The sequence below is a fragment of the Balaenoptera physalus genome (genome assembly GCF_965194825.1).
Source record: "Balaenoptera physalus genome assembly, chromosome: 10".
Classification (NCBI taxonomy): domain Eukaryota; kingdom Metazoa; phylum Chordata; class Mammalia; order Artiodactyla; family Balaenopteridae; genus Balaenoptera; species Balaenoptera physalus.
The window spans coordinates 42,583,676-42,605,711 of NC_138889.1; the positions used below are offsets into that span (position 1 = coordinate 42,583,676).

A 22,036-nucleotide genomic window follows, 5' to 3' on the forward strand; every position below is an offset into this window, starting at 1 on the left:
GGATCTGGTGAGGTGGATGGCGGGCCAGGGGTGACTGGGAGAGACTTCACAGGGGGGAGTGAAAGAACAGGTCAGCAAGATATCAAGATTTCCTGGAGGAGTAGGTGGGGAACAGAAAACAACATGGGTGACACCCCTTACAGATACAGCTTCAAAAAGTCCCAGGGCAGAAAACTCAGTTACCCAGGAAGTGGGCACAAAGCTATTGATCTCCTTTGATTCTTGGATGACGTCAGGAGAAGTGCTTTGAAGTGTTTCCTTGAAAAACTAAGCCACCCCCTCCAACCCGCCCCCCCCACCCCGCAACACACACACATATTGAGTCTTAGTGAAGGGAAGGAAACAAAACCTGGCCAGCCTCCCAGGACATCTGAAGTCTGATCACTGAAGGCGCTTGGAGAAAGCCTACATCGATTGCTTTGTTCACCTTGTGCCAGAACTGCCAGGCCCCAGTGACCCACCTCAACCTGAAACCTGCCAAGCCTGACGCTCAGACTGGACCAGAGTAGCCCCGCGCGGAACAAGGGGTTGCCTGGAAAGGGCGGCCCCAGTCCCTGCCGCGCGCCCCCCGAAACCCCAACCGCCCCGGGACGCCTTCCGCCCACTCCCTTTCCGATGGCGAGGCTTAAGCAGAAAGCAGGCGGATGAGTGTTTTTAGGGAATCAGCCCTGACGCCTGGCTGGAGTTTTATTTCTAGAGCGAGAGCGGGCTGGGGCCGGGGGTGGGGAAGCCCGCCGAGCCGGAGCGCGTCACGGTCGCCCGGAGAGACGCCGCGCCGCCCAATAGGCAGAGGCACTCGCTCGCCCGCAGCCGGGGGGCGCAGCGGAGACACAAAAGTGCGGCGGGCGACCCGGAGCGCGCCGATCGCGGGCGGGAGGCCGGCGGGGAGTGGGCGCCGGCCGGGCGCAGCGAGGCCGAGAGTCTCTGCGCACACAGCCCCGCGCGCTCCTCTCCGCGCGCCCGAGCGCACTTGCGCGGTCTGGCGGGACGTCCCGCCCGCCCCGTCCCGTCCCGGGCGCGGAGGCTCCTGCAAAGATGATCCCTCGGTGCGTGCTGCTCTGCCTCCTCGCAGTGGCGCGAGCCGCGGACGAGCAGAGCCCGGAGGCGGCCCTGGTGGGGCCCAACGCCTCGCACTTCTTCTCCTGGAACAACTATACCTTCTCCGACTGGCAGAACTTCGTGGGCCGGAGGCGCTACGGGGCCGAGTCCCAGAACCCCACGGTGAAAGCCCTGCTCATCATGGCTTACTCCTTCATCATCATCTTCTCGCTCTTTGGCAACGTCCTGGTCTGTCATGTCATCTTCAAGAACCAGCGGATGCACTCGGCCACCAGCCTCTTCATCGTCAACCTGGCCGTCGCCGACATAATGATCACTGTCCTCAACACCCCCTTCACTTTGGTGAGACCGCGAGGGCTGGGCTGGCGCTCCGCTCTCTCTTCTCTCTGTCCTCCTCTCTCTTGCTGTCTCGATGTCTCTCTTATTTCCGTTTCTGTCTCTCTCTGCGTCCCTCTCCCTCTCTCCACCCGATTTCTGTCCTCATTTCCCTGCCGGTCCCCCTCTTCTGCCTGGCTTCCTGTCTTCATCTTTCTTAGTCTCCTCTCTCTTGCCCTCTCATCTCTCATTTCCCATTTCTCACTCTCCTCTGTTGGTCTGGCTCTTAGTGTGTCTGTCTCTGTCATTCTTTGTTTGTCTTTCTGCCTGTCTGTCTCTCGGGGGTCTGGCTCTCTTCTCTATCTCTCGGTGTCTTCATCTTTTTTTCCTCTCTGCGACTCTGTCTTTCTCTGTCTCTGTCTCTCTGTCATCATCTTCTAAGCCAGAGCTTCTGAAGTTCATGGCATTGGGGTCAATGATTCGAGTGTCTGCAGCCAGCTGTGAACAAATGACCATTTCCTGTTTAATGTCACTGAGCATGAACCTGCTTGATGATGGTGCAGTAAATCAAAGCCCCTTGAAATTCCAGCACAGATTGTTAGGTCAACTCACCCCGCCTCCCAACCGGAGTACAGCCCATTAAATGCCCCAGCATGGGGTGCTGCTTTGCACCAAGCTGAAATATCAAACAGTTGCTAGTTGTTAATGGAACCATGAGTGAATTTTCCTAAACCACTTATTTAAATTGCATTTGCCTTCTGTGGTTTGACAGCGAAGTCTGTGTGTGAAGACTGTGTCGTGTAAGAGATGAGGGTGAGGTGGGCTTGGGCCCCAGAGCTGGGGCAGCCTGGGGGCATTCGCACATGGGTGGTGGGTGAGCCCCCCTTCTCGCTCCCACAGCCTCCACCGAGCCCTGACTGCTGGGCCTTAGTGGTGTCACTTCTCTCCCTCCGTGACTTGGGACTGTGGTGCTCATGGATGATTGAGACTGGGAGGGCTATGACCAAGTAATCATCATGACAGTTACACCTTGTATTTCTGCAGCATGAGTTACATTTTTCCAATTTCTGGAATAATCTTGTTGATACTTGAGTTATTACCAAACCATATCTGTTCATATTTTCCTCTCTATCTCTTTCTCTTTCTTACACACACACATACACACACACACTTGACCAGAAATAACAGACAAGCAAAAAGAAGAGGGTGAACTCCCACAAGCCTATCCACCTGTGTGAACGTCCTTCCAACCCTTATGTTTAAAAACTACATTTTCTCTCGTCCTCACTTATGAGAACTTCACTCACGTTTTGCAGATAAGGAAACTAAGGCACAGAGAGGTTCAATGCCTTGTCCAATGTCACTTGGCTAGTAACTGGCAGAGCCAGGATGAGAATTACTTCCCCTGACTCAAGTGCAGCCAGAGGTCTGTCCACTAAGCCACTCAACTGGGACCTAGGGGGCAGGGCACCCTTGGACCACTAATCCAAACCATGGACTTCTCCTGCTCTCCTTCCTGCCTACATTTAACAGCTTCCTGGTCACTCAGGATGTTCTGGGGACTAGCCAAGGACAAAGGGACTTCCAGATAACCCCCCCACCCCGCCCTGCTGCCTTAAAGCACAGGACAATGCATCTCTGGCTCCTCCTGGATTCCCCTTGGCTTCTGACTTGACAATCTGCAGTGCTGGGGTTGGACTGGGCCACCCAGGATGGGAACTGGGAGGCCCCAGGGCATGGCCCTATGCTGTTGCCCAGAGCAGAATGCATGGCTGGATCTGCGGCAGACACAGGGCAGGTGGGGAGGGAGGCCAGGCTGCAGCTGAGAGCTGACAGCCCCTACCCAGAGGATCTCCTGCAGGAGAGGGGATGGCAGGGTCCTGAGAACCCAGCCCCCGCTCCCGGTTGATCCAAAGCAGCTTGGCCTCCAACCTGACCCATGCAACCACCCCAATCCAAATTCCTGTCAGAGCTTCCAAGGCTCTTGCAACCAGGGGCGGGTCTTCTAAGCCCTCAGCCGGGCTCCTTGAAGGGGTAAGATGTCCAGCCCTTGGGCTGGTTGCTGACAGTATCCTTCCTCCCTGGTCTCCCTTTCTGTCCACTTTATACTCTACATCGGCATGAAGTCCAGCTCTGGTCATTGAGAGAAAAGCGAACAGTTATTCACAACTCCCACAGCAGAGCCGTACACAGAATGTGGTGGAGCCTGGAGAAGGCGATCGTTTACTTTGACCTGCCAGAGTCCCACGAGAGGGTCAAAGGAGACTTTTCAGGGCACGTGGCATTTCGAAGGGGCCAGGATAAGTAGGCATTTCCCAGGCCTAGATGAACGTTCATTGCAGACAGAGGGACCCGGGAGAACAAAGGCAAGGGTGTCCAAGTTCACGGTGTGTTGAGGGAACGCTGAGCGGTTCACTGTAGCTGGAGCGGCGGAGGCAAGAAGGCCAGCGGAGGAGCCAGCAGGGCAGGGGGAAGCAGAGGTGGCCAGAAGGAAAGGCTGGGGCAGGGCTGCAAGCGGGCCTGGGTGCTCGTAAGGCATCTGGCTGTCTCTTGAAGGCCATGATGATTCTAAGCAGGCATCTGATTTCTGATTAAGAAAATGCTGTCAGCAGCATGAAGGCTGAATTACAGGGGGACAGACTAGAGGACAAGGAAAGCTGTCTGGAGGCCATTATGGACCAGGTGAGAGATGATGGGGGATTCCACTCGGGCCACGGCCTTGCGACTGAAGAAGAGGGAATGGATTTGAAAACCCTTCGAGGTAGCACTGGTTGGCTTTGGTGATTCATTGATTGTGGGAGGTGAGAAGTAGGAGTGGCTAAGGATTTCCTGCTCTGTAATGTTAGTGGGCTGCTCCTCCCTGCCTATTCCAAAGAGAGTAGTGTCTATGGTCTGCTGTCCCAGGTTCATGATCAGGCCAGACTTGTCCCTCATGACTCTCATCCACACACTCCAGCCAAACAGTTCCAACCCTTGTTCCCCAAACAGGTCCTGGGATTTCTGACCTAGTGCCAAGCCCTTTGTTCTTATCTCCCCATGGGCAAATCCTACCTCTTCTTTAACGTTCATCTCAAATGTCTAGTATGTTACAATAATGGCAGTTAATAGTGTTAAGTACTTGCTATGTACTAGGCACTGTCGTACCTCCTTTACCTGTGTTATCTGCTTTACCTGTGTTATCTGCTTTACATGTGTTTGAGTTTCATAACAATCATGTGAACAAGGGTTAGCCCCACTTTACAGATGAGGAAAGTGAGGCTCATTGGGCCTAAGTGCCTTGCCCAAGGTGGCAGCTATCAGTAGCAAATACTCCGCTGTAAATCACTATGCAATATTCTTCCTCTCGAGCTGACCTGCTCTATTTCTTTTGGTGTCTTCTCTCGTTCTCTCTGCCTCAGCGCACTCCCACCCCACCTGGTGGCCCTTTGTCTGAGCCTTCCGTAGGGCACTGACTACTTTCTGTCTTGCATCTGAGATACCTGAGTCTTCCTCTGCCCATATTGGAAGCTCCTTGATCAGAATCAAGGCCTGATCTCTCTCGGGCGTGGGGCATTACTCACAGGAGCTCAGGAGCTGAGTGAGTGAGCAAATAGCCATGGAGGATGTGGGGTGAGGCCTAGGCCTGCTCCCTGGACCCCACATGCCCTGGGAGCTTGTCTTCTCTCCCTGCCCAGACCCTGGTCCCTGCTCCCACCTCTGCAGGCCCCTGGGACTCCTTCCCAGATGACGTGTCGCAGGCCTGCTTAGCTAGGGTTCCAGAGCACAGCCCACGTGCTGTGTTGTGACTCTTCAGATGTGTCTCCTCCATGAGTCTGAACTCACATGAGCCAAAAATGAATTTTACTATTACCATAAAAATGGCTACTATTTATTTCTAATCATATCTTTCTAGCAATCTGCCAGACGTGTTCCACACTTTGTAGCCTTTTAAAAATTATTTTATTTTTTAATTACTTACTTATTTTTTATTAAGTAGTGTTTTTTTTTTTTTTTTTGGCTGCGTTGGGTCTTCGTTGCTGTGTGCGGGCTTTCTCTAGTTGCAGCGAGAGGGGGCCACTCTTCATCGCGGTGTGCGGGCCTCTCACTATCGTGGCCTCTCTTGTTGTGGAGCACAGGCTCCAGACGCGCAGGCTCGGTAGTTGTGGCGCACAGGCTTAGTTGCTCCGCGGCATGTGGGATCTTCCCAGACCAGGGCTCGAACCCGTGTCCCCTGCATTGGCAGGTGGATTCTTAACCACTGCGCCACCAGGGAAGTCCCTGTAGCCATTTTTTTTTTTTTTAAAGTTGATCCCTACAATAAGATACAAGGTAGAGATTTTTAAGCCTTTTTTTTTTTTTTTGTAAATGAGTAAACTGAGGTTCAGAGAGGTTACCTACCTTGCCCAAGGTCACACAGCTAGAAAAGATTAGAGGTGGGAAATCTAACTCCAGAGCCCATGTCCTTCCCACGCTGTCCTGGCACTGAACAGGGCCCAGCCATAACAGCAGGGTCAGGGTTTGTTGAACTGAATGATAGAGAATGAGTCATGCTGGAGAAAAGCATGTGTGACCCACAGTCCAGCAGTGCAGAGGAAGAAGGAGGAGGGGGAGAAGGCTCCTGTGGGATGCTCCTCAGAGACCACAGGGAGCGGGTGTCAGTGTCAAGGCCTGTCTGTCTCCTGATGTTTGTGGGCTCGTCTCCAGGTCCGCTTTGTGAACAGCACGTGGGTGTTCGGGAAAGGCATGTGCCACGTCAGCCGCTTCGCCCAGTACTGTTCCCTGCACGTCTCAGCCCTGACGCTGACAGCCATCGCCGTGGACCGCCACCAGGTGAGGGCACCCACCCCCACGATGTCCTGTCCTTCCCTCCCCAGCTTTGCTTTCCAGGGGGCTGAAGGCAGTGTTTTAGCCCATTTTTCAATGAGCATATTTGTCTTCTTATTGACCACTATGAGCATTAAATTAGGCATATAGCCCCTAAAATAGGGGCTAAAATAGGCATATATAGCCCCCTTTGTGCTAGGGGCTGCAAAACATTATTCCACGTGTGTTGCTCCAGTGAAGACTCACTGCTGGCATTTTGTGTGTCAGAGCTGAATGAGTTTGTTTTGGGGGGTTGAAAAGCAGATCTGGAAAATCACAGATGAAAAGAGAGTGGCAAATGCAGGTCCGAGGCAAGGCTCTTGGCTGGGAGATGAGATGGATATTTCTGGACCCAGGTTGTGGAAGAGGTAAACAAGCTGGAGGGGGGCGGGCAGGTGGCAGGCGCAGGTGTCGGGTGGGGTAGGGAGGCCCAGCTTGCTGTCCTGCTCCGTCAGATTCACATGGGTTGATATGGTGAAGGGAGCTGGAGAGGACCTGAGGGTGCCCATCCTGGAGGAGGGTGGCTTCACACAGGCGCCTCGCTCATGCTGACTCAGTGAACCATTGTTGTACACTGGGTTTCTGCTGAGTCAAGGTGTGCAGGCTCAGGAAAGGGCATGCATAGCTTGCCCAAGATCACATGCCTGGTGATTGATGAAGGTAGGAATAGGATTGAGCTCTGTCCGGCCCCAGGCTCGTGCTCGGATCTCTAGAAGATCACTAGTCTGCTCTGAGAAGATGCCAAGGGCACCTACAAGGCTGGTATCGTAAGGGCCACCAGGACAAAGAGAGAATTTATTCTCAGTAGCTCCAAGAGGTACAACAATGACCAAGGGATAGGAAGCTTCTAAGATACAGACTCAAAGATGCAGCTCAATATGAGGAAGAGTTTTCTAATAGAAGTGTCTGAAGGTGGACAAAGCTACCTGGGGAGGTGAGTTTCATGTCACCAGCCATATTTAAGCAAGGCTTGGATGAGCACTTGATAAGGATGTTATAGAGGACATTCATGCATCTAATGGGGAATTGGACTTGGCAAACTTTGAGATCTCTTTAACCCTGAAATGCCATCATTTTGGCATTTATGTTACAGATGTTTTGGTGCAAAGTGTGAAAAGGTTGCATACGAATATTTCCTGCCTTTTCTTAACCTTCTCCCCTAATTCAACAAGAGGGACTCTGGATCACCTTTACTTGGACTATACCCACCGCATTTAACACAGCTAACTGAGGGTTGACCCTTGGGCCAAAGGCAGGTCCGAGGAGCAGGGGGGCAAGTCTTGCCCACATTGGCCACAGTGCTGTGACATATACCCACACATGGGATCCTGTCCCAGAGTCTACAGGTTCTTCAAGTGTCCAGGGCCTCTGACTGAGGCTTCCACTCCCTTTATCAACCTGAACCATGATGGCATGTGAGGGGCAAGGACGGCAAAGTCCAGAATGGAGATGTGCTGGGAAGCTTCTAAAGCCTAACCCATTCCTCCCATAAAACCTTAAAAAATTGGGAGAAGACTTTGGGAGGACACAGCAGAATGTCCGGTGTGTCCTGGGATGGCATCCTGAGACAACGGCAGCTCTTTATGACCTCTCTTTCTGACCCGACTCACCTATCCCCAAATGGCTTTTTCAAGAAATAATGATTCTAATCTTGCAACCTAAGTGTTCATCAACAGATGAACAGATAAAGAAGATGTGGTATCTATGTATAATGGAATACTACTCAGCCATAAAAAAGAATGAAATTTTGCCATGGATGGATTTGGAAGGCATTATACTAAATGAAATAAATCAGCCGGAGAAAGACAAATACTGTGTGCTACCAATTATATGTGGAGTCTAAAAAAATACAACAAACTAGTGAATATAACAAAAAAGAAGGAGACCCACAGATATGGAGAACAAACTAGTGGTTACCAGTGGGGAGGGAATGGGGAAGGGGCCATATAGGGGTAGGAGATTAAGAGGTACAAACTATAGGTATAAAATAAGCTACAAGGATATGTTGTCCAACATGGGGAATATAGCCAATATTTTATAATAACTATAAATGGAGTATAACCTTTAAAAATTGTGAATCACTATATTGTACACCTGCAATTTATACATTATACATCAACTATACTTCAATTAAAAAAAAAAGGAATAATGATTCTAATCTTAAAATGAGGATGCTGTTAAATTCCCAAGTCTTTATTTAAACCTTTTAGGAGAATTGATTGGCATACAGTAGCAATCAATTCCAAGATGCTTTTCAGCCGAAAGCCTCTAACAATGGTTTAATTTGGGGCTTGGGAAAGCTGGGCCCCTCTGCAATTTTAGAAATGGCTTTCAGAGACAATGTGGTGAACCCCCAAATAAAGGTCAGTGCAGCTTCCCATGATAAGTGGTGAGAGTCTCCTCCCGACGTGTGTCGCCCTCAGACCCCTCGGAGCCCTTTGTAACTTAAAGGATATGGAATCATGGGCAGACGAGATGAGATCCCGAGGTGCCACGGCTGCTCCTGTGCCAGCCTCGCTGTGGGTGTCGTGGGAACAGACCTCCCCCTTCACCGCTCCCCCATCCTCTCACTGCACCCGGCTTCTGCCACGCATGACCTGCAAGAGGCATTTTTTAAAATTAATTAATTTATTTATTTTTGGCTGCATTGGGTCTTTGTTGCTGTGCGCGGGCTTTCTCTAGTTGCGGCGAGCGGGGGCTACTCTTCGTTGCGGTGCGCGGGCTTCTCATTGCAGTGGCTTCTCTTGTTGCGGAGCATGGGCTCTAGGTGTGCAGGCTTCAGTAGTTGTGGCTCTCGGGCTCAGTAGTTGTGGCTTGTGGGCTCTAGAGCGCAGGCTCAGTAGTTGTGGCGCACGGGCTTCGTTGCTCCACGGCCTGTGGGATCTTCCCGGACCAGAGCTCGAACCCGTGTCCCCTGCATTGGCAGGCGGATTCTTAACCACTGCGCCACCAGGGAAGCCCTGCAAGGGGCATTTGAACTGCCTGGAGTCTCTGAGTCCAGATGACACCCTCTCTGTACCCCCATGGGCTGGACGGTGGGGTGATGCAGCTCAGGGGCTCGATCATGAGTTAAGGGGTGCTTCACTCTATGTAGGACCTACCTGCCTCATTGTGACAAGTGAGCTGCATCGTCTGGATTTCTTATTTGCTTCAAACTGTCTTCAGCCAGTGATGCCCAGTTTGCTTGTCTTCCAGGTCATCATGCATCCGTTAAAACCCCGGATCTCAATCACAAAAGGTGTCATCTACATCGCAGTCATCTGGACCATGGCGACGTTCTTTTCACTTCCACACGCTATCTGCCAGAAATTATTTACCTTCAAGTACAGGTGAGATGAACTAGTGGGGAGCAGCCTGGGGATCCGGAGAACCTTGACAGAGGGAAATCTCAGCCCTCTCTGAATCTCAGAGTTACCAGTACCTGCTGCACTGAGCCGTTCTCTCTGTCTCCTTCCCATCCTGTTGCTTCCAGGCCCGTGCGTATCCTCTGCACTTTTTCTGCTTTTTCTCGTCTTTTCTTCGCAGCACTTTTAGCTTCCTCTTTAATCTCTGTCCCTTTGTCTGTAAGGTCAGGGCCATAGCAATCGGCTTCTGCCACTGGGGACAGGTACCAACCCAGACTGAGATTCAGAATCACCCAGGCCCTGTTTAAAACGGTGATGTTTAAATTCCCTCACACAACCTGCAAACAAACATGTATATCTCTAAGTGTCTCAGGCAGGATGCTCTACCCCCCTCCCCACCACCTCCCATTTATCATATGCTTTGTCCTGTGCTCTCACAGAATGGAAAGCACTCAGTGTCTTGAAATTTGAACACTCGTGTGTGCTGCTAGTTAGTTAAAGGTGATCTCCCCTGTTAGACTGTGAGGTTGGGGGGAGCTGGCCCCATTTCTGATTTTGCCATCTTGGCGTCCCTAGCATCTATATTACCGTCTTCACATCACGAGCTCTCTGTACATAGTTTCTGAATGAATGAATGAGCTTAGAGTGATCTTCATCCGTTCATTGTTGTTTCAGCCGAAGTTCCATAGAAACAGATCCTGAGATAAAAGAAGGTACATGTGCCTGTGATTTTTAAGAAAGTGCTCCTGGGGTAATGGGTAAGGCAGTGGAGAAGCTGGACAGAAAATGAGGAGAGACCAAGGGAAGGTGTGGTTTGCAGAGGGAGCTCTGGAGCAGACTGGTAACAGAGTTTGCCCGCTTTGAGCCATGGGAGCTGGGCTTTCATATTCCAGGGCTTCCTGGGGAAAATGGAGATACCTGGCCACTTCTGGCTCGTAATGGATCTGTGGAAAGTATCTTCAGTGGCCTTAGGGTAGTCCTAGGCCCCTAGAAGATCACGGCTGACAGCTGTGTCTGGTCGGGTGGACTGGAGCTGGGGGCCTGGTGCTCCAGAACAGTAAAGGGGACCTAGGGGGTGCACTGCTGGCAGGTCTTACCATGTGCTGCCTCACCTGAGACATACCTTTACATACACTCCTGTGACATAAGTGGGGTCCAGAGAACAAGCTCTGAAGGCCAATTTCAACTAAGTTATAAAGTCTCTGTCCCCAAATTCTAGGCTATTGAATGAATCACATACCCACCCCTTCCCAGTATTCATAATCCCCAACTGCCTTCATATATGGAAGGCTATTTCTTTTTTCTGCTAACAAAAGCGAAGAGAGTTTTATTTCTTTCACTAGTGATGGCCACCTGCACATATAACAAGATCAACACGCTACATGGTATGATGGAAAAAAAAAGTAGCAATTTTGAGTTGCTGCTCAGAGATTTTACAGTACGAAAACCCTGCTCGCACCCAGAGTCTGGACATTTAGATAAAGACACGAGCTTAGGATTCCAGCCACAAGTTCCCGCCTTGCTTTTCCCGGGGCATCTTTTAAAATGACCACTTGTGAAAAATTAGTGACCTCTGCCCCAACCACCTTATAAGTAACAGGTGCTTGCTACCCTGCTCTCTCTCTCTCTCTCCTGCTCACCTGTGACCTGGGAGGGAGGACTGCCCTTCTCCTGGCTCATAGTGCCCCCATTCTGGGATGTGAGGAATAGTCTTGTGACTTCCTTTGTGTGAGTGTATTGAAACTACGCCTTCAGTCAAAACGGCCCCTGGGTTTTGAGCTCCTGAGCTCCTGAGGGAGCTCCCTGCCACTTCATTCAGCAGATCATGATCTGCATATTCTTAACCCACCAGCTCTGGGTTCTCCAACATACACAGATGTCCCTAAAAAATTTGAAGAGGACTGGCTACATTCCATAGAAAATAAGTACTTTTTGTCTGAGTGGCTGAAGGTGTATGAGTTCAGGCATTGCCACTCACATTCTCAAGACCCATTTCTTTGCCCATTCCTTGGATCCCCTCTGGAATGGGAGTAGGTAGTACAATGGGAAATTCCAAGATTTCCTGAATCCATCATGCTCCCAGGATGAGTTAATTCTAAGACTAGGAACACCAGTGTTGCATTCATTCATTGAACAAATATTTATTGGGTGTCTATTCTGGGCTAGGAATAATACAAAGTAAAGAGGACACAGAGTGATCTAGGTGTATTTCTCTTTTTTAAAAATTGAAGTACAGTTGATTTACAATGTTGTGTTAGTTTCAGGTGTACAGCGAAGTGATTCAGTTATATATATATATGAGTGTGTGTGTGTGTGTGTGTGTGTGTATATATATATATATAAATTCTTTTTCAGATTCCTGTTGGTTATCTATTTTATATATTGTAGTGTGTATATGTTATCCCAAACTCCCAGTTTATCCCTCCCCCCGACCTTTCCCCTTTGGTAACCATAAGTATGTTTTCTATGTCTGCGGGTCTATTTCTATTTTGTATATAAGTTCGTTTGCATCATTTTTTTTTAGATTCTACGTGTAAGCAATATCATATGATATTTGTCTTTCTCTGCCTGGCTTTCTTCACTTAGTATGATAATCTCTAGGTCCATCTGTGCTGCAAATGGCATTATTTCATTTTTTTTTATGGCTAAGTAATATTGCATTGTATATATGTACCACATCTTCTTTATCCATTCATTTGTTGATGGACACTTAGGTGTATTTCTTTTTTTTTTTTTTAAATTTATTAATTAATTAATTAATTAATTTTTTTTGGCTGTGTTGGGTCTTCGTTTCTGTGCGAGGGCTTCCTCTAGCTGCGGCGAGCGGGGACCACTCTTCATCGCGGTGCGCGGGCCTCTCACTATCGCGGCCTCTCCCATGGCGGAGCACAGGCTCCAGATGCGCAGGCTCAGTAGTTGTGGCTCATGGGCTTAGTTGCTCCACGGCATGTGGGATCTTCCCAGACCAGGGCTCGAACCCGTGTCCCCTGCATTGGCAGGCAGATTCTCAACCACTGCGCCACCAGGGAAGCCCTAGGTGTATTTCTTACCTATATCGAATGCCCAGCCTAGTGGGAGAGCTGAAAATGTAATCAGATAATAAGGCTGCTCATCACATGTGCTGTAACAGACGGATGTACCAGGAGCCCAGTGGAGGGAGAGGCCAGTGGTTCCTGGGATGGGGCTTTTCCATGCTAAGTTCACACCCTCCTTCTCTATCTATCCCTCTCCCTCTCCCTCTCTGTCTCTCTCTCCCCTGCCCCCAGTGAGGACACTGCCCGCTCCCTGTGCCTGCCAGACTTCCCTGAGCCAGCCGACCTCTTCTGGAAGTACCTGGACTTGGCCACGTTCATCCTGCTTTACATTCTCCCCCTCCTCATCATCTCCGTGGCCTACGCCCGCGTGGCCAAGAAGCTGTGGCTGTGCAACACCATCGGGGATGTGACCACGGAGCAATACCTGGCCCTGCGGCGCAAGAAGAAGAAAACCATCAAGATGCTGATGCTGGTGGTGGTCCTCTTCGCCCTCTGCTGGTTCCCCCTCAACTGCTACGTCCTCCTCCTGTCCAGCAAGGTCATCCACACCAGCAATGCCCTCTACTTTGCCTTCCACTGGATCGCCATGAGCAGCACCTGTTACAACCCCTTCATCTACTGCTGGCTCAACGAGAACTTCCGGGTCGAGCTGAAGGCGTTACTGCGCATGTGCCAAAGGTCGCCCAAGCCTCAGGAGGAGCGGCCGCCCTCCCCGGTCCCCTCCTTCAGGGTGGCTTGGACAGAGAAAAGCAGCGGCCGCAGGGCTCCACTAGCCAACAGCCTCCTGCCCTCCTCCCAGCTCCAGTCTGGGAAGACAGACCTGTCGTCCGTGGAGCCTATGGTGGCAGTGACCTAGAGGAGGAGGGCAGGAAGGGGCGGGGGGTGGGGGTGGGGCTCTGTCTCCAGATGAGGCTGGGAAAGGGCCTGAGGACAAAGCCTGGAAAACAGCCTGTCCTCACACCCCTTCACATGCTGGAAGCACTTCCTGAAGAAGCCCAGGGACGTTTGAGTGCCTAGGCTCCTCGACCCGTCAGATGGGAAAACGAAAAGACAACTCCCAGCTTGACACGTGTTTGTGAATTCCTGTCTGAGACATGCTGGTTCCCTGAGCAGCCAGGGGACCCAGGACAGCTTCGGCCCCCGTGGGGACTGAGTCAGTCAACTGCCTACACCTGTCGGCAGCTGCCTTACGGCCCTCCCACCACTGAACACCCATGAAGGACCCTTGAGTCAGACGTGCGGAGTGGCTGACCCAGATGCCCAGCTCTGCTTGAGAAAGGTCCGGCGGCCGGTGAAAGGTCAGCGAGCCAGAGCCGGCGTGGAGGTGTGTATGCCTCGCTCTCTGAAGTCGCTGGAGCAGGCTGGGTCCCGGTTCTGTGGCGGCCCACCATGTGACAAGAAAAGACCGACTGGGTTCCTTAAAAGAAAGAGGAATTACTGAGTTTCCTTAAAACAAAGAAAAACTATTATTGAAACTTTGGAACATTCAGAAAAGCACAAAGAAGAAAATAAAAATCACCTCCTTCTCCCACCAACTTCTGATAAGTTCTGTCAAAATACTGTGGCTTTCTTTGCAACTTCTTTCCGTGTGTGTGTGTGTGTGTGTGTGTGTGTGTGTGTGTGCGTATGATTTTCATTTCATGCTGAATTACACTTTTCCATTTAGAAGTAAGCAAGAAACTGGGCATAGCCGAGAACTCCTGAACCCCTCTCCCGGGAATAGTGTCCACCAGAAGAGTTCGAAGATGAGGTGGGAGAGGAGCCCAAGGGGAACACTGTCCCAGAGCGGACAGACTGCCTTCGTCCTGCAGCCGGTGGTGGCAAGGGCCTGGCTGAAGGACCTCTCCTCGGATGGCGACCATTGTGATGAACCGAGAATAAAACTCATCCAGGAGGCATAATTCCTCCTCTCCTGCAAGCACACAGAACAAGAGGTGGTGAAATACTGCCCTGCTTTTGCAGGAGATGAGGGAGCAGGCTTTCCAACATGCTGGAAATAGCCATGCTTAGACACCTCATCCTCCCAAGCTGTCTAGTCAAGCCATTTCTCCTCTATGTCATCTGAATAATAAGGCTTCTTCACGCCAATTCCCACAAGACGACTCACTGTCAACATCACTCTGGCGGCTCACGTGTCACTTATCAAACCCTACGGCATCGCGATGGTCCTTAGTGACTCAACTTGCCAGAGAAATCTCATTCCAGAGACAATGAGTGTTTTCATCACCTTCCATCTGGCCCTGAGTGACTCACTGTGTCATCCAGAAGAGAGACGCATCGGGCAGAAGAGAGCTTCATTCACCAGCCCTAAACAATTGCCGCTCTCACAGTGGTTTGAGGTTTCTTTCCAGCACCAGAGAGATCCTGAAAGCAAAGCATGGCCATGGAACTAAGAGGGAAACTGAGGCTCAGGGAGAAGGGATTTGTCCAAGGTTCACTTAGATCTCTTGGCTGTTAATTGAACCTGAACTTGGTCATATCATCTGCTTCTCTGTAAGGAACCATGGGGGTTCATTATCCTATTCTCTCTATTTACGAGGATGTTTGAAGATTTTCAAGACGTAAAGTTTAAAAAATAATCTTCTGAACAGTGGATAGAAAAGTGACTTTCATGGGACAGAGAGAGCCTTTTCAGCCCATAGGGATCCCCAGGTGGATTTTTTTCAGACCAAGTGGCTCCCAGGCCTGTGTGTATTGTCTCTTAAGGCTGCCATGGAAATTCTTTGAACCAGAAAGAGAACAGGCGACAGGGTTATAGAAAATTTGTCCTGCTCTGAAATCATGGGGAAGGCTTCACTTTGTTCCTTCCTCTCTGAGGGCATCTAGAAATTCTGCCAGGTCACAGAGAAGGCTCTTCTCTGGTGGAAGACCCTCCCCGCTGATGGCTCATTAAGTCTGGGTCTCCTGTCAGCTCCCTGTCTCCCCCCACCCCACGTTCCCTGTGTGCCTCAGAGCAGAAGTGATTTGTGTTTGTGACTGTGACATGTGTAAAACTTGAACCTTTCCACTGTGCTGTCATGAGGACTTGACTGTAAACTGCTCCAGTCTCAATAAAATATATAGTGGGTGTGTGGCCTGTGCTTCCTGGACTTGTGATTAGGCCACAGTTGATGACCTTTAAAATGGGGATCCACAAAGATTAGATGAAGAGAGCGTGGAGAGCCTCAGCCCTCACCTCTACATTTTACAGCTGAGCAAGCACAAACACTGAGCGGGTAAATAGCCAGTTGAAAACCTCCGGTTAGTGCCTTCTTCCACTGAGCTGGCTACCGAGTCCCCTCTTTTGTGAAATCTGTGAAACGAATCTGTGCTGAGTGATTTAAGCCGGGACTCCATCTGTTCCTTGGTGATTCAGGAGGAGGCGAAGCTGCCGCTCCCACGCGCAGGGTGCAGTGGGTACCACGTTCCTGTTCACAGGGTTTCTGCCCCCCCTGGACCTGGGTTCCCCTTGTCCGACCAGCTAAGCTGGGTAGGAGCCTCTATAAGCGGCTCTTTGCAGGAAACCGCCCTCAACAGGAAGCCCCTTTTCTTGTCACTTTAGCAAAGCTATATTGTAACTAACTCTTAAGCCAGGCATCCGCATGCTCTACTCATCTCTGGCCCAAGCACAGCTTTCACATCTTTGGATCACACAGTACCTTGCCTAACGTGTTGGTTCTTTTTGTAGATCAAAGAAGTAGAAATGAAGAACAAGTAATTAACAGATGACCAGATCTCTTTTTTTTTTTTTTTAAATTTACGATATTTTGTCTATTTGATGTACAGTGGCTGTCATTACTGTGTCTACGACTGACTAGAATATGGAGTGTTTCACGTGTACCTGCACGTGATGCACTTCACATGCATTATCTCATTTCATTGTCTTGACAACCGTATGTGATAGGTGATGTCTTCCCTAGCTTCCCCTTCAGTAATCTCGTGAACAAGAGAACATCTAGAGGAAGATCACAAGGAGTTGACAAACCTGCACACAGTGGGGAATGTCCATGACTCTGACCCCTAATCTCAATGATTAACTGAAGTTACTTCCCTTTTTCCCTTTAAATCTTTCATGGCCAAGCAGAATCTTTGGAGGTGGTTTCTGGGGACACTGAGTCTACCATCTCCCCAGATTGCCAGCATTCTGATTAAAAGCAACTTTCCTTTCTACCAACAGTTGGCTCTCTCCCTCTCTCTCTCTCTCATATTGATTTTTGAGTGGTGGGCAGACAGACCTGCTTCAGTAACACCTCCACTGCATACATAATTACCCTGATGCCATCCAGAGCCCAGGAAATCAATGTTAAATAATTACACAGTAGGGAATTTACTGTGCCTAGGGGAACATTTGAAAGAAAATGAAAGGCGATGGAGAAAAGAGGGGAACTAGGATTTGCTGACCTCTCCTATGTGAGACACTGCGCTAAATGTCTCTGAGCCTATGAGCTCATTCTCCCTCAGTATTTCTCCAAGGTGGGCATTATTATTTCTACACTGCAGATGAAGAAACTGAGGCTCAGGTAGAGATCCCAAAGCCTAATCTTGAGATTACGTTCTGAGAAGCCTTGTAGGAAAGAAACTAATTTGTTTTTAATCTGATGATCTATGAATTTCCTTGATTATGGGGCACTTTTTGGGGTAAAACCTGTTAACTGTCCCCAAACAAGTGCTTGAGTTACATGCTTAGGGAAATGCTTGACTCCATGGGTTCCAGGGCCCCTTGCAGCTCCATGGTCAGTGAATCCATGCTTCTAGAACAAGTAGAATCTCATGCTGCCTTGTGGGCTCACCTCTGGCTAGAAGCGTCTTCCCAACAAGCTGTTAGCGATGCCTGAGTGGCCAGTGCCCTGCTTGACCAACTATGTCAGGTTGCCAAGGTTAACAGCTGTCTCACAGCTGCCCAGGGCCTCAGGGTCCCCAGACAGCACAGGCAGAACTTGGCTAAACCCTCACTGCTCCAAGCTGGTTGGGATGTGCCTCCAGGGCCCCTAGGGTGATGGAAGCTATGCCAGAGTGCCTGGGGCCAGGAAAGACTGGGGGTCTTGCAGCATCCACTGGGGAAACATGCTTGTCCTAGAGTGTTGCCCAAAGACGGTAGAAGATGCTCCCAGTGCTGTGGGATCAGGTCGTCAGCATCTTGCTTTGGCATCTCTGTGTACCCTCCCCACACCCTCACCCCGGCGCCTCGCCCCTGCCATTCTCTCTCCTTTCAAGGCGTAGTTAGGCAAAGAACAAATACAATGCATGCAATGCTGGAGGCATTTGGGGAAAAGAATAGCCAGTGATAGTTAATGTGAGAAAGCCCTGGGGTTCAGGTTTTAGAGCCTCTCTTGCTGAGAATAAGCTATTTGCTGCTTCGTGGTGACAAAGTGCTTGATGTTAATAGTTCCTCCTTGCTTCCTATTTTTAACCTAGCAGGGACCCTGTCTTCAGACTGGTCATGAATTTAAGTTGCTCAGCGTCAATATGAGGAAGGCAAAGGAATCATGAACACAGGGTTCAGGATGTTGATTACCTCAGGTGGAGAAGGGGTAGGGGTTGGCACGTAGGGCGATGGGAACTGTTACCGCGTCCAAGCTCGCTCTGCTCGCCCCACCACAGACCAATGAATCGGGAGACAAGGTGCCGAGGCAAGGAATACGACTTTATTTGGAAAGCTGGCAGACCGAGAAGATGGCGGGACTAAAGTCTCAAAATAACCATCTTATCGGGATTTGGATGCCAGCTTCTTTTATAGCACAGAGAGGGGGAGGAGATGAGGAAGTAAAGTAAAAAGGCCATACTTTTTGCAAATATCCCCTGGAATGGCCAGCCTCGGGGGAGGGGATGTGTTAATTTCTTCTTTCTTGCAGCCATCCACAGGTGGAACAGGGGCGGATGTTTCCCTGAACAAAGGCACTTTGGTTTGACATTCAAGCAGAGGGGCAGCGTTCCCTGAGGCAGGCCATTGTGTATAGACAGTATCCTTTTAGTGAACAAAAGCAACGGGAAGCAAAGGTTAAAGCAAAAGAAACAGATCCAACATGTCGTCTGATTTGGCTTTTCCCTGTTACAGAACCACTTGGCTGTAAATAACTGTCAAGGTTCTAGCTTTCGTTTTGGGCAGTGGGTTCTTACAACTTGATTAAAAATCATGAATCACATAACTAACCAAATAGCTAAAAGCAGATGGACCAACATTAAGAGTGTGCCATAAACCAAGGATTATAATTCATCCAATTCTGTGCCTCTGCAGTCTATACACAAACAAGCAGTAAGCCAACAGAAATGGAACCTAGAGGTCCAAGCCTTTACTTTTCTTCCCTGAATCCTTCCAATCTAGTTACATCTATATTTGTATTATTAGAATATGCAAATAGAGTTCACAGCTGAGACAAGTAGGATATGACGATTATATTTCCTTTTTAAAAACAATCTTTTGTTTTTGGATTTAAAACTTGCCACTATTTCTTTGCTTTTGTTTTCTATATCACAATCACTAATTCTGTCCCAATATTTCAAAATAGTTAAAACCCCTTTGTGAGGTGACCACACACATCCTGGTCTGCCAGTACCCCTCTCCCACACCTCCTGGGCCATCTGAGCTGCTTCTCCTTGGCTAGCTGATCTCTATGTTTACATATCTCTATGTCAGCAGAGGACCTGCTTTCCCAGGACTCCCCTTCTCCTCTCCCTAGTGGTTAGATCTTCCAATTTCCTAGATCCGTTTCTTCCTCTTTCTTCGTTTACTCCTTACTTTGGAAGAGCACATCTTCCAGGCATTGCCCAAGAAAAGAAAAATTTCTTTTGAGACCTTTGTATGTCCTGAGATGTTTTTAATTCACATGTAATTAGAACGGCATCTGACTGAATATAGGGTAATAGATTGAAAATCACTTTCTCTCGGAATTTTGAAGGCATTTTTATTAGTTTTCTGTTGCTGCCATGACAAATTATGACCGCCTTAGTGGGTTAAACAGCACAAACGTGTTATCTTACACTTCCGTAGGAAGGTCAGAAGTCTGACACAGGTCTCATGGGGCCAAAATTAAGGCGTCAGGACGGCTGCATTCCTTTGTGTAGGCTCTGGGTGTGATCCGTTTCCTTACCTTTTCCAGCTTCCAGAAGCCACCCATATTCCTCGGCTCATGGCCCCTTTCCTCCAGCTTCAAAGGCAGCAACATGGCATCTCTCTGACCTTCTTTAGCTTCGTTTCTCCATCTCTTCTTCTGTGCCTCCCCTCCACTTTCAGGACCCTTGTGATTACACTGGTCCACCTGAGTAATACAGGATACTGTCCCATCTTAAAGTCAGCTGATTAGCAGCCCCAATTCCATCTGCAACCTTCATTCTCCTTTGCCTAAATATGTTCACAGGTTCTGGGGTTAGGAGACGGCCGTCCTTGGGAGGCCATTATTCTGCCAACCAGCATTGCTCGCCTACCTTCTTGCACTTCTGCTGAGAAATTGGATGCTTTTCTGATTCTATGCATGCAACCCAAGGTTACCTACCTTAGGTAGAGGCCAAACAGGTGAGTCTAAAGACTGTAATAAGAATCACTACTTTTGGGACTTCCCTGGTGGCACACTGGTTAAGAATCCGGCAGCCAGTGCAGGGGACACGGGTTCGAGCCCTGGTCCGGGAAGATCCCACATGCCGTGGAGCAACTAAGCACGTGAGCCACAACTACTGAGCCCACATGCCCCAACTACTGAAGCCCACGCACCTAGAGCCTGTGCTCCACAACAAGAGAAGCCACTGCAATGAGAAGCCCGAGCACTGCAATTAAGAGTAGCCCATGTTTGCCGCAACTAGAGAAAGCCCGTGTGCAGCAATGAAGACCCAAAGCAGGCAAAAATTTTAAAAATGTTTAAAAAAGAATACGTCTCTTTAAAAAAACAAAAGAATCACTACTTCTGCACCTATCAAGTATTTAATATTGGCACCAACCTGTGTGATTCCCCCAGGGAGCTGATATTGCTTTGAGCTTATATTTTCACTGGGAGGAGGAGCTTCAGGTGCTTCCACTGACACCGCTGTAACTGTCCTCGTGTGTTGATTCTGCCAGTTGCTAAGTACTCTGACTGTTTCTTAGGAACTCAGGATTTAGCCACAGAATAAACTCATGGACCCGGTATGAGTGGGACATAAGCCACAATTCCATTTATCACTGACCTCCACAAGTCCCCACTCTCATCTATGAACCACAATGTCTTTGTTCATCTCTAAGAATTGGTATGACCCAAAAGCCAGTGTCCAGTTATCTCCAAATGTGTACACTGGCCGTTGCATAAGCCCCTTTGGAGAAGGGCCAGATAATTGATTAATGAGCTGACCCTGCTGATTGTTACAGTAACCATACTTTCTGTGCCACTAAGAGTGGGTGCTACTATGTGGCTTCTGCCACCCCAGAATCCAATCCCATGAACCTCACTGGAATCAGGAAGCCCATTTCAAAATTAACATCCTCATATTCATTTCTGATGCATGGAAGAAATCCACTCTAGCACTTTTACATATGCCTGCATTTCCCTGGCTGTTGTGTTTCTCTATGTCAAGGATAGGTCTGGGCCCTCTCAGAGGACATATTTAGGGGTGAATGCATGGGTCACACCTGCCAAAACCACTTCAATATTACCATCTCTCACAGTCTTTGCTTTACCCTTTCTAACTTATGCTTTATAGTATCTCAAATTCTTTTGGCATAGAACACTATGGAGCCCAGAGACAATAGAAACCTAGCAAACAATTAAAACCATTCTCCAGACTCCAAATAGCTAAAATTATCTTGAAAAATAAGAACAGTTTTGGAGCTCTCACACTTCCTGATTTTAAAACTTATGATAAAGTTACAGAAATCAAAAAAAACTGTGATACAGGCATAAAGATAGTCATATAGATCAGTGGAATAGAATAAACCCTCACATATATGGTCAAGCGATTTTTGACCAGGGTGCCAAGACCGAAGAAGGAAAGGAGTCTTTTCAACAAATGGTGTTAAGAAAACTGGATATCTATATGCAAAAGAAAGAATTGGACCCTTTCCTCATACAATATGCAAAAATCAATGCAAAATGGATCAATTACCTAAAGAGCTAAAGCTATAAAACTCTTAGAAGAAAACATGGGGAAAAAACATCTTCACAACATCGGATTTGGCACCAAAAGCACAGATGACAAAAGTTAAAATAGATAAATTAGACTATATCAAAATTAAAAATTTCTGTGTATCAAAGGAAACAACAGAGTAAAAAGGCAACCTTTAGAATGGAAAAATACTTGCAAATCATATATTTGATAAGGCATTAATATCCAGAATATACAAAGAACTTCTACAACTCAACCACAACAATAACAACAAAATCCAATTTAAAAATGGGCAGAGGACTTGAATAGACATTACTCCAAAGAAGATATACAAATGGCCAAAAAGCATATGAAAAGATTTTCAACATCATTTATCATGAGGGAAATGCAAATCAA

The 22,036-nt window shown here is 48.8% G+C and overlaps 1 protein-coding gene across 1 annotated transcript; it reads left to right on the top strand.

The window, feature by feature from the left end:
• Positions 1 to 769: 769 nt before the first annotated feature.
• On the top strand, positions 770 to 21,708 carry GPR83 (G protein-coupled receptor 83). Its single transcript, XM_082410005.1, has 4 exons — positions 770 to 1,401; positions 6,058 to 6,183; positions 9,412 to 9,545; positions 12,827 to 21,708. The coding sequence occupies exons 1-4, from the start codon at positions 1,036 to 1,038 to the stop codon at positions 13,449 to 13,451; spliced, it is 1,251 nt and encodes a 416-aa protein (XP_082266131.1). The 5' UTR covers positions 770 to 1,035; the 3' UTR covers positions 13,452 to 21,708.
• Positions 21,709 to 22,036: the final 328 nt, after the last annotated feature.

Bases quoted from the DNA above. Each gene is read 5' to 3' on its own strand.
- GPR83 (XM_082410005.1), top strand. From the start codon at position 1,036: ATGATCCCTCGGTGCGTGCTGCTCTGCCTCCTCGCAGTGGCGCGAGCC. The intron at 1,402-6,057 runs GTGAGACCGCGA...GCTCGTCTCCAG, and splicing joins TCAACACCCCCTTCACTTTG to GTCCGCTTTGTGAACAGCAC. The intron at 6,184-9,411 runs GTGAGGGCACCC...CTTGTCTTCCAG, and splicing joins TCGCCGTGGACCGCCACCAG to GTCATCATGCATCCGTTAAA.